This window comes from Coenobita brevimanus, chromosome 85, assembly GCF_032717465.1.
Source record: "Coenobita brevimanus isolate Jiangsu-jjx chromosome 85, ASM3271746v2, whole genome shotgun sequence".
NCBI classification, from domain to species: Eukaryota; Metazoa; Arthropoda; class Malacostraca; order Decapoda; family Coenobitidae; genus Coenobita; species Coenobita brevimanus.
In genome coordinates, this window is record NC_137038.1 from 9,201,125 (window position 1) to 9,220,399 (window position 19,275).

At 36.8% G+C, this 19,275-nt stretch overlaps 1 protein-coding gene across 1 annotated transcript in view; it reads right to left on the reverse strand.

Annotated features, from left to right (window-relative positions):
- Positions 1-19,275, reverse strand: part of LOC145410418 (lachesin-like) — a 211,646-nt gene that overhangs the window by 114,367 nt on the left and 78,004 nt on the right. Inside the window, exons 7-9 of the mRNA XM_080280571.1 lie at positions 16,738-16,891; positions 16,055-16,183; positions 14,818-14,955 (exon numbers count right to left, since the gene is read on the reverse strand). Coding sequence (XP_080136697.1) covers positions 14,818-14,955; positions 16,055-16,183; positions 16,738-16,891 — 421 coding nt within the window. The remainder of the gene's footprint in view (positions 1-14,817; positions 14,956-16,054; positions 16,184-16,737; positions 16,892-19,275) is intronic.

Here is a 19,275-nt window from a genome sequence, read left to right on the forward strand (position 1 = left end):
GTCGAATTATCAAAGGAATTATCGTAAACAGCGTATCGAAGGAATTATCGTAAACGGGAAATTATTAGGCCGAATTATCAAGGGAATTATCGTACTTTAGGCCGAATTATCAAAAGAATTTTCGTAAACCGGGAAATTATATTAGGTTCAATTATCAGTGGAATATCATAGCTTCATAATTATTCCTCTGGTGAAGCAATTATTCGAAATGTGAACAATAATCACAGGAATGATCATCAGAATTATCAGGACAATTACTGCAGGAATTATCGGAACTTGAGTCGTGTCTGGAATGAATAATCCTGAATAATCGTAAGCCAGTCATGAAAAACTTGACATGAATAATCGTAGGTCTGGAATGAATAATCCCGTGAATTATCGGGTCTGGCATGTGTAACCAAATATGAATAATCGGACGTCAGAATGAATAATAGCACCTAGCCTGAATAATTATACGTCCGTCATGAATAATCCTTTGAATAATCGTACTGGCATGAATAATCGCACATCTAGAGTCAATAATCGCGCACCAGAATGAATAATCGCACATCTAGAGTCAATAATCGCGCACCAGAATGAATAATCGCACTAGAATAAATAATTCCACAAGAGAATGAATAACCGCAAATCAGAATGAATAATCGCCCACCAGAATGGATAATCGTACGCCTGGCAAGGGGGGCGGGGCGCGATAAAGATCTAGGAAGCCAAAATTTGCTTTAAAAAAAGTAATTTTCTTTTTCATTCTTTTTAGTCTATTTTTCACTTGTCGCTCAGTTTCGCCCGTTCTCTTATATCTGTTCATCTTAGTTCACCACATATCCCTTGAACAAATATTAAAATAGCTTAACTTTATGAAAATTGTTACGAAGTTTAGCCTCTCTCTCTCTCTCTCTCTCTCTCTCTCTCTCTCTGTTAGTTGTTTAGTCTTTGAACATCGTCTCAACACAACTTTAAGAAAATTTAATAAGTTCAACAATTTTCCCCATTTCTTTTCGTTTTCTTTCACTTTTTGTTTTTTTATGATTATTGTCCCCTTTTCACCCACGTTCATCCGTCTTCAAAATTATATAAAAAGGAACAGCCTTGAACACTTCCTACAACTGTCTTGAACACTTATTATAATTTTCTTGAACACTCCTCAATCTCCTTACACAATTTAACGTCCAAATCAGTTGCATTTTTCTTGTCTACTGTTCACTTTTCCCTCCATTTCGTCTTACTCGCTCTTGTCCTTATACACTGTCATACTCTTTCGTCCATTTCATACTTCTTCATCCCTGTACAATTAACATGTCGTCTGAACACTTTGAACAATTTTTAAGGTTCAATAATTATCATAGTTATCCATTTTCAAACTCAAATTTTCCTTTATTTCGCCCTCTTTCATTACTCTTCATATATACACAAAAATTTCCAGAACACTTTGATCACCTCTAATGATTTCTCTTTATCTTTTTCTCTCTCTTCAAATTACTCTTTTCATTTTCCTATTCTTCATTTTCCTCTAATTCCTCTTCATCTTCCCTCCACTTTCCTCTTCCTCTTCATCTTCCCTCCACTTTCCTCTTCCTCTTCTTCATTTTCCTCTAATTTCCTCTTCTTAATTTTCCCTTAAAATTCCTCGTCCTCTTCATTTTCCTCTGTAATTCCACTTCGTCTTCATTTTCTCTCCATTTCCCTCTTCCTCTTCATTTTTCCCTCCAGTTCCTCTTCCTCTTCATTTTTTCCTCCAGTTCCTCTTCCTCTTTCTTCTTGTTCATCTCTCCTCCATGAACACTTTCTTGAACACTTGTTAACCCTTTCGCCTACTCCCTGAACATTTTTTTTTTTTTTAATGCACGTTCACATGATTTTATTCATTTGTTTCGTTTTCTATTTTTTTTTTCCGATTCGGGGTATAAAACAGACACCGGTTCCCTTAGGCCCAACACTTCTAGAGTCACACACCTTCACATGCCACCACTGCAGCACCAATACCCACCGTCCATACTGAATACATGCTAGGGCTCACTCGAAGCTGGTGTGATGGTAGTAGCGCTTTTATTCATTTATTCATTTTTTTGGTGGTGGTGTACATCAGTTGTCTCTTTTACCCAAATTCAAATACTTAAACTCAAAAAACTTCCATCGGATCGAACTAACGTCTTTTCGGACAATAGATGACTAGCCACTGGACCACCACCTCATTAAAATCACTTACACATACGTGGCGGCGAAAGGGTTAACCTAATAATAATAATAATAATAATAAACCTCTTGCAACATCCTTTAAAAAAAATTGCAACCCTATCCTTCAATTGCACACAGATAAAGCGAATAAAAATGATCAACAGCATTATATCAGTTCAATAAATTTATATCCACCTATTTTATTTATTTATCTATTTATTATGAATGGAGGACACCTGTAATCTGGTCTACGGATTTTTATTTTTCCTTCCCCTGTTCATCGCTCCCCCCAAAAAAAAGGAAAGAAAAAAGTGTCGGACAAAATAATTTCCCAGCGATTATACAGCCGGAGTTATTGGGGAAAAATTATTGAGGAAAAATTACAGCGGGAAAATTTTCAAGGATAGGAGGAAATGAGCACAGTATTAAGGAAAAATTATTGAGAAAAATTCGGGGGGGGAATTATTGAGGAAAATTTTAGGGGATAGGAGGAAGCGAGCATTGTGTTTAGGAAAATTTAAGAAGAAATTATTAGGGAAATAATTTTAGAGGAGAAATATGGGGGAAAAAATTACTGAAAAAAAAAATTACTGAGGAAAATTTGGGGGATAGGAGGAAGTGAGCATAGTATTCCATTATTTATAGTAGTAATTTTAGAAGGCAGTGTCGTCGTGGTGGGTGAAGGCTCCCTCCTACCTCTTTCACTATTGGTATGCAGGGCTGTCCACATATAGCACCCCTCCACTCCGCCTCGTGCTCTCGTGTGCTGGGGACGGCTACGTTATCCATGCCTAACTTGTATTTATTCATTTATCACAGCTGGCGTTGTCAGTATCCATCTTGTATCGTTTATTCCTTTATTACTTAGCGTTATCAATGTCTAACCCGTATCGTTTATTCATCTCTTACTCCCACTGCCACATCCAGCCCACACCAGCAGACATAGCCGCCTCCAGAACACGTAAACACCAGGCGTTTCTAGTGAGGGTTATTCATGTCACCCTGTATTTATTTTTTATTTATTTATTCAAGGGTCGCCTTCATGTGGTGGCACTGATATAACCAGGCGGCTCCACTGCCTGGCTATACGTCCCTCAACTCTTTCCCTATCCCACAAACGGAGGATGGTGAACTGCAGGAAGGGGGGAACGTCAGCCTGCAGTCAACTGGGTTCACATTTTAGATGAACCTGGGGCGACAACAACTACTACTACAAGAAAGACTTACTTAGAACCAGACATTATTATTATTATTATTATTAGTAGTAGTAGTAGTAGTAGTAGTTGCTGCTGCTGTTGTTGTAGCAAGTGTTGGTAGTAGTAGTAGTAGTAGTAGTAGTAGTAGCAGTAGTAGTAGTAGTAGTAATAGTAGTTGTAGTAGTAGTAATAGTAGTTGTAGCAGTAGTAGTAGTAGTAGTAGTAGTAATAATAATAATAATAATAATAATAATAACAATATCGCTTTGAAAGAGGTAAAAGGTAGCCTCAATCCGACAATGACTACTACCCAATTACCCTAGCCTAACTACAAGCTTGTTAGGGTATAATTAGATCTAGCTTAGACTACCCTAACTACTACCCTCCGTTTTCTTTATACAGTAACAAAATAAGGCCCCTTTGCATCGTTATACAATTTTTATTTTTTTATTTTATTTTTTCGATTTTTCGTCTCTAAGTCACTACAACAAATCTACGGGTCTACACACACGTATTTTATTATTTATTTTATGTATCGTTTTCTCAACGTTATTCACACTGTTAGTTTTAATGGTGGGGGGAAATTTGGTAGGAGTTTCGTAAAATATATAAATACTTTTAAGTTATCTTTTCTCTCTCTAAAAAATTAAACGTAAATTTTATTCTCTAACGTGCTTAAATATGATTCCATTTTCTTTTTTACATCACAGAAACTAGTTATATCTTGGCTTATATACTTTTTGCGATTGAGACAGTATTTTTTGAGCAGCACATACTCAAAAACAATATATATATATATATATATATATATATATATATATATATATATATATATATATATATATATATATAAACGAATAAACAAGGAAGTTATTACAGGCTTCAACCTCAATCAATATTAATACAGTATATATAACTTGCAAGATATATAATTATAATAATAATAATAATAATAATAATAATAAATTTTCCATGTTGCATTATTGAGTGAATAAATAACATGAACAATCCCCTAAATTTTCCTAACATCAGTTATCAGTCTTTTCGATAATTAATAATCGAATAAATAACTTTGTATTCAGTAACCAAACTCCCACCAAACTTCCTTCATATACATTACCAGTATTATGCATTATTTTGTAACACAGGGATTCCTAATGTTAGTTATACATTTGATAACATTAATTGCTAATAATAATAATAATAATAATAATACCTAATCCGTCATTTCCTTTATATTCTAGGGTAATAATAATGTAATAAATTAAAAGCAACAACAAAAAATGATAATAACAATGCATAAGAATAACGACAGCAATACTGAATAATATTACATAATTATCCTTATCACTTATCAAATAAATTATCAACACAGCCTATACACAAGTTGTTACAATTATCACAATAAACGATGACCTTGTAGTTTGATTTTTACACACTATCACATCAAGCCAAAACAAATGACAATCAGAACTTCCATTTTAAACAAATTCTTTTTTCATCAGCTTAAAATACGACTGTCATTTTTTTTAAATATATAAATTTAATTCGGATATTCATGGACATTCACTATCAATATGGAAAAAATCAGAGAGGAAAATTAGTCAGATTCTGAGTTGAAAATAGTTCCCGGAAGAGCAAGACGTCGGCCATCTTGAAATGGGGAGTGGCTTTGATGACGTCACACGTAAACACACTTCCTTTTGGCGGAAAACGCGGGAAAAATGCTTCTGGTCGGGAAATCACAGGAAAAATTCATTTATATTTTACATGTGTGGGAAGTGGAAAAATGGAACGAGATGTTAAAATTAGTAATGATCAGTTTGATGGTTAGGAATTAACATGGAGATTACTTTGTTTAGTACTGAAAGGAAACTACAACACCTCCCCCCTTTCTCATTTCTTTCTCCCGTGGATACAGGCTAGATTAAGATAAATAAGGTTTACATTAAGGTCAGCAGATTGAAGTTTGATTAAGTAAGAGTACATACTGTAGGGTTAGACTGAGATTATTTTAAGTTAGGCTAGGTAGGGTTTTGTTAGGCCGAGAGGCTAGTTATAATTAGCTTAGATCAAGTTAGAAAGGATTAAGTTCTGCAGCTTGACTAATATTGTGTTTGTATGGATTGTATCTTTTGACTAGAATATCATACAAATACTTAGGTTTTTCGTTTGATATAACTGTTTGATTTTGTGTTGTTAAATCTATCTTGGTTAATGAAGAAGAGAGAGATGAGAGATGGATAGAAACATATATATATATATATATATATATATATATATATATATATATATATATAGAGAGAGAGAGAGAGAGAGAGAGAGAGAGAGAGAGAGAGAGAGAGAGAGAGAGGGAGGCTAGCAGGTCCGTTCCCTTTCAATACAAAAACAAAACACTTAACAAAAAGCTTTAGATTTTCACCCCTTCAGTACGATGACATCTTTCAAAATCTCACACCCGGCAGACAAATAGCTGAAGACAATAAAGAAGAAAGAAAATAAAGAAAATGAAAACAAATGAAAGGGTATGATTTAATTTCTATAACCTCTTCAGCACGATGGAGGTGAAAAACGAATTCTGAGTCAGGTATAAAAGAATTTATGATTAAAAAAAGGGTATATTTCAAGACAAAGAACCGGAAAAGAATACATGAAACACACACACACACACACACACACACACACACACACACACACACACACACACGATCATGGTAAGAGGACAAAAACAAGGCCACACACACAATCAAAAGGAAAAAGAAACAAGAAAAGGCAACACACACACACACACACACACACACACACACACACACACACACACACACACACACACACAAGCAAGGTTTAACAAGAGGACAAACAAAGAAAAGGCAACACACACACACACACACACACACACACACACACACGACAATCGACAAGTTTTAGAGATAAGAACGGCACATGAAAAGGAAAAAAAAAAAAAAAACGACATTCAAGAAAATTTTAGTCTTTTTTGATATTCTTGCTACCGAGAAAAGACAATAATTTTATTTTTATTTTATTTTAAAGGACTAGCACTGAAGGAGCTACAGTTACTTTGATTTTACTGATAGAAAATAAAAACGGGAATAACTGAATCAATGCTGATAAATGTATACAACAGTTCTGATTATGTGCTAGAAATAAAACACGATGGAATTAATGAATATTGAAAAATTTATGACTACCTTGAATGTGAGGCAAAAGCAAATAGACCAAAAATTAAATAAATAAATTATATACGTATTTCAGGTATAAATAAAATGTCAATTATTACATAAGCAAAATACCTTGAGTTAACATTTTGTGTAAAAAAAATAACGAAAATTTTGAAGACTACCGTTTGCGTATTTTTTTTTTTTTTAACGTCTTTTTTTACAATGTCATCTGCATCTCATAGAAGATCAAAAATTTTAGCGTGGAAAAAAAAAAAAAAAAAAAACGAAAGCAAGATGCAATGAAGTCAGCTGCATAAAACGATTAGAGATAGACATGGTACTCTTTCCCTCTCTCTCGGGGCGACTGGAAGACTGATAAACGTGCTTCACTTCGTACCAGTAAATATATACCTCATTTCCACTTTTCTTCATCTCCTTCTATTAAATCTACATCACTTTCCTTATTTCTCACACGATGATCAAGGAGATTACATGCATTTCTTACTTATATATTTACAGAACATCTTTTTTTCTATTTTTTTTTCTATACAGGTCAGTCTAGAACATTCGAAGTATATCATTTCACACTAATATACCTACATTATATCTTTTTCCTTTCTTTTTTTTCTACAGGAAGGTCGAGGGACAAGACTTCTCATTTCATCCTCCGAGCCTTCACATCGTTAACCCTTTCAACCCAATGACAAATTTTCCTGTTTTATTCTTGTTATTTAAAGACGATTTTAATTCTGATCACGGGAAGAGATTTCGTAGTGAAGGGGCTAATAAAGGCTTTTTCTAACTCCCTTCAGTTTTTTAAAGTTTCATAATTTAAAAGAAGCATCCAAATAATAATAATAAAAAATACAATACGTCCTTTGGCTGAAACGTTAAAATTACTCCCCTTTTCTGCACGGGTCTTTCAAAGATATAATTTTTTCCATATAACAGTTCGTTTTTTTCATATAATTACAAGTCTTTTCAATATAATCGTCTTTTTCATATAACTGCGCGTCTTTTCAATGTAATCGTTCGTCTTTTTCATATAATTACGTGTCTTCTCAATATAATCGTTCGTCCTTTTCATATAATTAGCGTCTTTTCAATATAATCGTTCGTCTTTTTCCATTTAATCACTCATCTGAACCTTCACGTAGCCAGAAACCCGCCAAACTCACTCTAAAAACAATGCCTTCATCTCTAGCCTCCTTTCTGGTCGCTCTATAGCCGCTGTTGTAGACGGCCATCGTTCTTCTCCTACTATCCATTTCAGAGGCGGAGTTGCGCTGTTTATCGCAAATATCTCCTAAACGAATCGTTGGATCAGTATGGTATTTCAACACACTACTTTTGACATCCGGGCCTAATTTATGACCCTTAAACCATATTGCTATTTATGTTATGTGAGGAGTTTACTCGTGAAAAATAACAGAAAGTCGACTAGTCATGTTGACGCATTCGAAGGAAAGTGTTGCCCCCCCAACACCCTCCCAAACTATTCCTTAACTACCCCTACTTCTCCCCCTTCTCGTCCTCGTTATCCCTCCTATTCTCCCCAAGCTCCTCGCCTCCTTCATCACTCTTGTGTCCCTCCCTCATTATCCCAGCATTGTATTATAATGTAAGAATGTTATGTAGTTGTACACGTATTGATATGATTATTTGCAATGGATGCAAGTCGTATTTCGCGTAGAAAGTACTGTACATCAGGATGATTACGTACATGTAATAGAAGCTATGCCTATATGTTTGCAGTGTTTATGGTCAACCATTGAAATTCACGAACTACAAATTGTATCACTTGTTGCCTGAACCTTCTCGGAGAAGTTATTACCATTATTACAATACTGTGTAACTGTGTTAAATAATATTACTAATGTATGATAAGTATATACATACTGTCATATTCAAATATTATGTATGCAATTAGAATGAAAAAAGAAAACGAAAGTGCAAAGATGGGAGAGGGATGGTGTGACTGGGAGTGAAGAGGGGAACGGGGAGGGGGTGAACGCGATATTGGGGGGTAGGGAAGGAATGGTCAGAGGGTTGTTCAGGGTGTTATAGTGGAGGAGCTACCCCACACAGTCGCACTCGTCCGATTTTGTATAACACCTTAGATTTGATGACTGGATTAGGCTTAATATCCTTCAGTAAACTCCTAATGTAACATATGTAGCAGTATGGTTTAAGGGTCATAAATTAGGCCCGGATGTCAAAAGTACTGTGTTGAAATATCATACTGATCCAACGATTCGCTTAGGAGATATTTGCGAAAAACAGCGCAACTCCGCCTCTGAAATGGATAGTAGATCTATTAACAGTGGTGTTCCTCAGGGCTCTGTCCTATCACCAACTCTTCTTTTTATTCATCAATGACCTTCTAAGCTGTACATCTAACCCTATCCACTCATACGCTGATGACTCCACCCTTCACCTTTCCATTCGATTCCCGCAACGTCCATCTCAGCACTTACTTCAACGAATAAGGGATGAGGCTATGGCACACCTAATGTCTGACTTGGCTCGTATCTCTGACTGGGGTAAAAAATAAGCTGGTTGTTTTTAATGCATCAAAGACTCAGTTAATACACCTATCAACCCGACAAAATCTTCAACAGGTATACCCACTAATGTTTCATAATATTCAGCTTAATCCTGCATCATTCTTGAACATGCTTGGGGTTTCATTTACACGGGACTTATCTTGGAAAGTTCATATTACATCTCTTGTAAAATCTGCTTCCAAGAGATTGGGTGTGCTAAGCCGACTCCGTTCCTTCTTTACCCCTGCACAATTGTTGACTCTATACAGGGGTTTTATCCGCCCCTGCGTGGAGTACAACTCTCATGTGTGGGGAGGCACCCCACATACAGCTCTTCTCAAAAGGGTGGAGTCAAAGGCTTTTCGCCTCATCAACTCTCCTCCTCTTACTGACTCCCTTCAACCTCTGTCTCTTCGCCGCACTGTTGCATCTTTATCTCTTTTCTATTGCTACTTCGATGGTTACTGTTCCTCTGAACTGTCTGCATGCATTCCTCCACTTCTACGACGTGCGCGTAGCACCCGTCTAGCAGCAAACTCTCATCCCTTTTCTGTCCAACTCTCTAATGCAAGCGTTAACCGTTACTCCCAGTCCTTCATTTATGCAACAGGTCAGCTCTGGAACTGTCTCACTCAGTCTGTATTTCCTGCTTCCTATGATCTCCAGTCTTTCAAACGCAGTGTGTCCAGGCATCTCAAATGATCGGATCTTGAATTTGGCTCTTTCTTGTATTTTGTTTTTCTCTTGGAAGGAACAGTTTTGCGGGCTCTTTGCCTTTGGTTCCTTCTTCCTGACATAAAACAAAAAAAGTATTGTACGTCCGGCAGCGCGGGGAGGTGGGAGGAGAGTGCTGATTGGCTGAGGTGCCCGTGACGTCCACCAATCACGAAGGAGCTTCCTGTTGCTGCTGTTTTCGGCCCAAATTCACAAAACTTCACAAATTTTCAAGATAGGTATTCATAGTATTATTTTTCGTAATTTTCAGTTTAATATTAATTTTTGTTGCCACTCTTACTGCTGCCATTTTTTGACCGATATTCACACACACACACACACACACACACACACACACACACACACACACATCTTGACCAAATTTCATGTAGCAGTAATATCATAAATGGTGGTTTTTCGTAATTTACATTTTACTGATCACTCTGATGTTTTGTGTGTGTGTGTGTGTGTGTGTGTGTGTGTGTGTGTGTGTGTGAGTGTGTGTGTTTTACTTTAATATTCATTCTCTGAAGTTTGGTAGCTGTTTGAAAGGGGGGGGGGGGAAGTGCTTATTATGGAACACCACAAATTTCCAGCATCCACAACTTCGGCAGGGTATACTCGTACATTAGAAATCGTTTTGTTTTTCATGTATTTTTTTTCGATTCGTGTATTTCATTTCGACATTTACTATTCCTTGCTTGCGTGAAGTTTATTGTAGACGCACAATTGAAGAAAAAAAACTATATAAACACGAAACAACCATTAGAAACTTTTGGTAAATTTGATCACTTAAGATACTTGGTAAATACGGATCACTTAATCAAGAAACTGAAAATACGGGTCACTTTTACCTCAACTGTAAATACGGGTCACTATCACCTCAACTGTAAATACGGGTCACTTTTACCACACGAAACTGTAAATACGGGTCACTTTAACCTCAACTGTAAATACGGGTCACTATCACCTCAACTGTAAATACGGGTCACTTTTACCACACGAAACTGTAAATACGGGTCACTTTAACCTCAACTGTAAATACGGGTCACTATCACCTCAACTGTAAATACGGGTCACTTTTACCTTAACTGTAAATACGGGTTACTTTTACCTCAAGAAACTGTAAATACGGGTCACTTTTATCTCAAGAAACTGTAAATACGGGTCACTTTTACCTCAACTGTAAATACGTCACTTGTAACTCAAGGAACTCTGCAAATACGGCCCTTATTTACATTTTTGGCCTTTCGGGTGCGTTTGTTTACCCTGTAGGGGGGGGGAGGGGTCGCTTCCATCATCCTCTTTGCCGTTCTCCTCGCTGATGTATCCTTGTCTTAGCTCTCTCTTGCTCCTTTGTCCGCCCTTCCTACTCCCCTCTCGTAGATATTCCGGTTATTCTCCCCCTCTTCCTCTCCTGCTCCAGAATAGGGGGATGCTCTCTCTCTCTCTCTCCCGTCGACTCCTGCTTATTTCGCTACACATTTCTTTTGTTTAGTCTTCCCCTAATTTTTTCATATTTTTCTGTTCTGTCTTTTATTTGTTCGTACCAAGTTTGCCTTTGGGTGCGGTTTAAACTATTATTATTATTATTGGGACTTTTTCTTATTCCTCTGAGCGTTATCTTTTGTTAGGGTTTCCACTATTTTTTCGTTTCACCATCCACTCATCTGATTCATTTTTTCACTGTTCCTTTTCCGTTCCACCATCCACTCACCTGATTAAATTTTCACTATTCAGGCACAAATAGTCATCTGAATTTTTCCACCATCTACTCATCTGAATTTTTCACTTTTGTTTCTCCAGTCATTTTTTTGTTTCTCTTCTCTGTTCCTCAATAATCTTTTTGTTTAATTTTTTCATGGATTTATTACAGATCTTACAGAAATTCCCTTTGGTTTTTGTATATAAATTTCTATATTTTCAAGCAGTCATTTTAGTCCTCCATTGTCTTATTTATCTGTATTGTATTTAATCCTACCAGACTTTTTTTTATTTCATAGTTTTTGTTTTGTTTTTGTTTTTATTCTACCACATGTTTTGTAATTTTTCTCTTCAAGAGTCTTTTGTTTATTACTGTATTTTTTTATTATTCGTCTTTTAATTTAGTAGTTTTTTTATTTTTCGTTTTTTACCTTTTTTGTCTTTAATTCTGTAGTTTTTTTTTTCTTCGTCTTTTGATTCTGTTGTTTTTATTATTTCTCGTTTAATTGTAGTTTTTTTTTCTTTAATCCTGATGCTTATTACTGCTCGTCTTTTCATTCTGTATATTTAACTCTTCGTCTTCTGTTTCTTAATTTTTTCTTCCACTTAAACTTTCTCCAATGTCTTCTACTTTCTATGTGCTGTTTTTTTCACACTGATTTTTTGGGATTTTTCTGACCTTTTATTATTCTTTTGGAGTTTGGGGGTAGCTGATTTTATTGTTTTTTTGCATCATTTTCTATTTTCATTAACTTTAAGTGTTTGATTTGGGGGCAACTGATTACTGATTTTTTTTTTTGCACACTTTCTTGCTTTCATTAACATATTCACTTTTAATCCTCACCTCATCCACTTTAATCGCTTTCTCAATATACTTAAAATTTCTTGTTCTTTCACTTTTTCTCTCGAATCCTTTTTTTTCTATTATTCTAAATGTTTCTCTTTGTGTATTTCTTTTCTGCAGTCTCCCCCTTCTCTCTCTCTCTCTCTCTCTCTCTAATCATGTCTTTCTTGGCAACGAGCGAAGGGAGGGAAGGAGGGATGAGAGAGAGAGAGAGAGAGAGAGAGAGAGAGAGAGAGAGAGAGAGAGAGAGAAATGGAGCTCTCACTTCTTCAAGAAAACTCCCTCCGTCATTCTCTCTCCTTCCTTCCTCACTTCTCTCTCTCTCTCTCTCTCTCTCTCTCTCTCTCTCTCCATCACTTTTATGTTTCCTTACCCTAGTTCCTTTGTTTTTTTATTATCATTTCTCTCACTTCCTTGTTTACTGCTATTTCCTCCTTCCCCTTTCATGCATATGTTTTTTTAGTTCCTCCTCTCTCTTTTCTTCTCTCTTTTCATCCTTCATTCTTTCTCTTTTGTCTTTTTTTGTCTTCCTCTTTCCCTAATTTTTCCTTCTTTTGTTCAGGGATTAATTATTTTTCTTTTCCTTCTTGGCTTCCTTCCTTCCTTCATCCCTTCTTTCCTTTCTTCCTCTTTCAATTCCTTCCTTCTTTCTTTTCTTCCTTCCTTTATTTTCACTTCCTCTTCTCTTCTCCTCCCACCTCTTCTTCGATCCTGCTTTCTCTTCTCATTTTCCTCTCTTCCTCTGTGTCTATCTCTTTCTCTTTTCTCTACTCCCTCATATTCTCCGAAACGTGATTTTGTAGTTAATTCTCGAAAGAAGACTTTTTCAGACAGATAAATAGAGAGAGAGAGAGAGAGAGAGAGAGAGAGAGAGAGAGAGAGAGAAAACGGGGGAAGTCTCTCCGAAGCTGAATAAAATCGTCTAAAAATAGCAAGAAAAAAAAAGGGGGAAAATAAGATCTGGGATTGAAAGGGTTAAGTTCTTCCTTCCTTCTTTACCTTCCTTCCTTCCTTTCTTCTCTTCCTTCTTTCTCTTCTTCCTTGGCTTTCTGGTCCTGAGAGAGAGAGAGAGAGAGAGAGAGAGAGAGAGAGAGAGAGAGAGAGAGAGCTAATGCAAATCCCCTCGTAAGAGGAGGAGGGAAGGAAGGAGGAGGGAGAGGGGGAGGGGAAGGGGAGGTAGAAGAAGGAGGAGGGAGAGGGGGAGAGGGAGGAAGGAAGGAATTAGAAAGGGTACTGAGGACTTGCCTGAACGAAGGAAGGAAGGAAGGAAAGAAGAATGAAGAGAGGGAATGATTGAATGACGGAAGGAAGAAGAAAGGAAGGAGGGAATGAATTAAGGAAGGCAGGAGGGAAAGAAGAAAGGAAGGAGGGAATGAAGGAAAGGAAGAAAGGATGGATATTAACCAATGAAGGAAAGAAGTAGGGAAGGAAAAGAAGGAAAGGAAGGAAGAGGAGGAAGGGGTGAGAAAAAAAAGGAAAGAAAGGAAGAAAGAGAAGGAAGGAATGACAGGGAAAGAAAGATGAAAGGAAGAGGGGAGAGAGACAGCGAGAGCGAGAGAGAGAGAGAGAAAAAAAAAAATTAATTACAGGATTTATTAAAGAAATTATCAATATATATCCATACAAATCTAACCATATTCTCAAAATTATAACATCTTTCTATATCTATCACTTTATCTATTTCTCAGCCATCTGTCTATTTTAACATCTATTTATATTATCAGAAAAAAAATGTTAAAAGTCCTATTTGATGATAATGATGACGATGACGATGAAGATGAAGATGATGATGATGTATTGAATTATTATTTCTACCTTCACCTCCTCTTATCTCTGCCTATCTTTCTGTATTCCCTCCATATCTTTCCTTATCTATCTTTATCTCTTCTTATCTATATCTATCTACATCTATCCGTGTTTTCCTCCTCTGCTATCTCCTATTTCTGCGAGGAGAGGAACGCCTATCTCCCTTATCTCCCTACCTACTTTATCTTTTATCTCCCTATCCTCTTATCGCCATATCTCCCTTATCTCCCCATCTCCCTATATCTCGTATCTCCCTTATCTCCTTTTCTTCCCTATCTCCCTTATCTTCCTATCTCTCTTACCTCCCTCATCCCTCTATCTCCTATCTTCCTAATCCCCCTATCTCCTTTATCTCCCAATCTCCCTCATCTTTCTTATCCCCTACCTCCCTTGTCTCCCTTATCTCCCCATCCCTATCTCTTATCTACCTTCCTTATCTCTTATCTCCCAAATCTCCCCTATCTCTCTTATCCCCCTAATCTCCCTAATCTCTCTTATCCCCCTAATCTCCCCTATCTTTCCTATCTCCCTAATCTCCCCTATCTCTCTTATCCCCCTAATCTCCCCTATCTCTCTTAACTCCCTAATCTCCCCTATCTCTCTTATCACCCTAATCTCCCCTATCTCCTTAATCTCCCTAATCTCCCTTATCTCACCTGCCACACTGTAAGTATAGGTGGTGGTTCCCTGCTGCTGCCTCCACACTTCCTTGCCCACTCCTGTTCCTTCTTCCTGCTGCTGCTGCTTCTGCTGCCGCTGGCCATCTACCAGGCCGTATGAGGTGCCGTTGGTAGCTGGGGTAGAAGTAGGGGTAGATTAGAGAAGCAGGGGTAGATTAGAGAAGTTGGGGTAGATTAAAGAAGCAGGGGTAGATTAGAGAAGTAGAGGTAGATTAGAGAAGTAGAGGTAGATTTGAGATGAGGGTTGATTGGAGTAGATGGAGGGTAGATTATTGAATGGAAAAGGGGAGATAATAGAAGTAGATTGCTGATGCCTGGATTAGAGTATATTAGAGATCAGAGTAGATGAGTAGATTATAGAAGGGTAGATAAGAGTAGATTATAGAAGGGTAGATAAGAGATTATAGAAGGGTAGATAAGAGATTATAGAAGGGTAGATAAGAGTAGATTATAGACGAGTAGATAAGAGTACATTATAGAAGGGTAGATGAGTAGTTCATGGAAGGGTAGATAAGAGTGGATTATAGAAGGGTAGATGAGCAGATTATAGAAGGGTAGATAAGAGTAGATTATAGAAGGTAGATGAGTAGACTATAGAAGGGAAGATAGGAGTAGATTATAGAAGGGTAGATAAGACAAGAGCACATTACTATAGTTGCTTTGTTTTCATCCAATGGAACTGGCCAACTCACACCACTTAAATCCTGAGGCAAAATGAATCTCCTTGGTTATTAGTCAAATCAACCCTCCTTACATGTTGCAGGTAACCCCCAGTCTGCAGGTGTGGGCGTGAGTGGCAGTGGGGTAGGCCAGGAATAAATAATGGAGACAGATAAAGATAATAGGCCGAGGAATCACCCGGCGGAGTGCATGAGGATCTCTATCTATCTATCTATCTATCCTGTTTCCTACCCCTACCTTCCTTATCTTTTATATGACCCACCCACACCACACTACTGCCGCTACAACAACAACAACAACTATTACTACTACTACCTACTACTACAACTACTAATAGTACTTCCAAGCTTAATAATAATAATAATAATTCCAAGCTTAATAATAATAATAATAATAATAATAATAATACTTCCAAGCATAATAATAATAATAATAATAATAATAATAATAATAATAATAGTACTTCCAAGCTTAATAATAATAATAATAATAATAATAATAATTCTTCCATGCCTTATCTCTTATCACTCACCTACACCAGGTATCCAAAGCATTATATCTTCACCAGCCCGGCCAAAGGTAGTGGTGGATGGGGTGGTGGTTGTGGTAGTCGTGGTAGTTGTGGTAGTTGTGGTGGTAGTGGTGGTTGTGGTAGGCAATTCTGAAATTCAGGGATGTGTTAATACTGTGTGGAAAGGTCTATCTATCTATCTCTCCTCCTATCTATCAATGTATCCATCCATCCATCTAGCCATCCATCCATCCACTCACCCATTTCTCCATCCATCTATCCATCCATCCATCTATCTATCTATCAACCTACCTATCTATCTATCTATCTATCCATCTAACGAAAAAGACAGAACGAAATGTCTCAAAAGTTTTCGTGTTTTCCAATATTCTTTTAATTCTTTTGTCCACGTAAATAAGGAAACGTGACGAAATGCTTAGAATATTGTGTTTCCTTATTCCTCGTGGACTCTCCCTCTCTCTCTCTCTCTCCTCCTCCTCCTCCTCCTCCTCCACCTCCTTCTTCTTCATGTACCTCTTCTACTCTTCATCTCGAAACCCATCCCTCTCCATCCTTTTCCAACCCCTCCTCTCTCTCTCTCCTCCTCCTTATTCTTCTTCTTCCTCTTCTTCTCCTCATTTCGACCCTCTTCCCTCTCTAACCTTTTCCAACCCCCCCCCCCTCTCTCTCTCTCTCTCACTTACGGAACAGGACCACGGCCGACTCAGCTCCGCCCTCCGAGTTGTTGACCCGACACCGATACCCCGTCAGGTCGCCGAATCGCACGTTCCGAATCGTCAGCCACGTCACCCACCTCGTCGCATCCACCTCCTCCACACCCACCGAGTACTTCTCCACCTGCGGGAGGAATGGAGGAAGATATGGAGAGAAACTGTGGGGGAAGGAAGAGAAAATGTGGAGAGGTGTGGGATGATGTTCTGAAAAGTCCACATTAATTTGGTGTTCTATGCCTACCTATTTCCTCCACCTCCTCCACACCCCTGAGTACTTCTCCACCTGCGGGAGGAGTGGAAAGATGGAGAGAAACTGTGGAGGGAGGGAGAGAATTTGGAGAGAAAAGGGAGAAAGATTAGAGTGAAACAAAATCCACACTATTTCATTTTTGCCTCCACTAAATCCACCTGATCCATTTCTCCATCTCTCCACCTGCGGAAGAGTGGAGAGAAAATGTGGAGAGAATTTTGAGAAGAGGTGGAGGAAAGCAACTAAAAAAAAAAAAAAAAAAAAAAATTAAAAATAATGTCAATAATGTTCACTTTTTTATTTCTTTCTCTTCCACCTCCTCCACATACGTCACGATCCTCACCACCGAAAGGAGGAGGGTGGAGAGGTGGAGGGAAGGTGTGGAGGGAGAGAAAGTGGAGTGAGTATATGGACTGGTTAAGAGAAAAATAAGATGGATGGATAGATAGACATAAATAGATAGACAGACAGCTATACAGACGGACACAGATATTCAGATAGATAGATGGATAGATATAGACAGATAAACAGATAGATAAACAGACAGATGTAGATGCATAGATAGATCGATAGATAAAGATAAAACGACAAACAGAAAAACAAGAGGAAAATCTAAACAAAAACAAACAAGAAAATGGCAAACAATTGAAGCAAAGAAAAAAATAGGCATGTTCTAGAAAAAAACAGACGAAAATAAACAAATTAAACAAGTAGTAGCTTAATAAGAGACAGAGGATAGGGATGAAATAAGAAAAAATAAGAAAAAATAGGGAGAAACTAGGAAAAAATAGGAAAAATCGAAAATCAAATAGGAAAAAAATAGAAATTGGGAAAAGTGAAAAAATGGAAAAAAAATAAAAAATAGGGAAAATCGAAAAAATGAAAAAATGAAAAAAAATAGGAAAAACACGGGAAAAAAATAGGAAAAATAAGTGGGAAAAAAGAAAAAATAGGAAATAAAACAAATTGGAAAAATAAGAGAAAAATCGCGAAAAATAAAAAATAAAAATATTGGAAAAATATGGGAAAAATTGGAAAAAATACATATAATAAAGGATGCAAATTATAAAAAAAAAGAAAAGAAAAGAAAAGCATAATGACTAGACAAAAGACCATCAATAAAAACTATAAAAATGAGCAAAAATAAATCAAAATAAATGAATAAAAAGGACGAAAAAATTGAATAAAAGATACAAGAGAAAAAGGAAGACAAAATAAAGAAAAAATAAAGAAAATGAAAAAGAAAAACGACAAAGAAAATGGAGTGAGGATAAGAGATTTTTCCAGCCACTTCACTCTCTCTCTCTCTCTCTCTCTCTCTCTCTCTCTCTCTCTCTCTCTCTCTCTCTCTCTCTCTCAAGTAATGGAGGTGGTGGATGTAAGGAAAAATGGGATGGATTAGGGAGAGAGAGAGAGAGAGAGACTGTTGAGCTGACCTAACCTTTCCCCTTCCTAGGGATACACACACACACACACACACACCTTCATAACCCTATTCATGTATATATAATTTTTAGTTTTATTGGTGGTTTTGTCTTTTATTCTCTCTCTCTCTCTCTCTCTCTCTCTCTCTCTCTCTCTCTCTCTCTCAATATCTTTAATTTCTCACACCTGATAATCTCTCTTGTTTGTCTGTCTGTCTGTTTTCCTATCTTTTTTTCTACACAGTACACAACTCATCCACTATACTCCTTTCACTCAAACTTGGCCTAAAATTACCATCTCCCTCTCTTTTACATTGAGATGCAATAATAAACACTAGAATACGGTGCTAGTCACGAAGAAGTGCTATGGAAAGGATGTACAGCCGTAGCACTGTCTTCTGCCATTGAGCTACGTGAAATGAGCTGCAAAAGGACGAAAATTTGGGCCAAGTTAGGGTGAAAAGAGTATAGGCTTTCCTCAGGCCAATAAAATATTCTAAAACATGGAATAATAATAATATTAATAATAATAATAATAATAATAGTAAAAACAAAAGAACTACAAAAAAATACTAGTAATAGTAATGATAATAAAAATAATGATGATAATAACAACAATAATAATAATAATAAATGGGATCACTAAGAATTTCATAACAATAATAATGATGATAATAAAAATAATAAGAGGAACACTGAAAATAAAATGTAATAATAATAATAATAATATAATAATAATAATAATAATAAAAATAATAATAATAAACATACCTAACCCAATCCTTCACCTCAGAACCAAGTGTAGCCAGACAGTAGGATCGATTTGACTAGTAA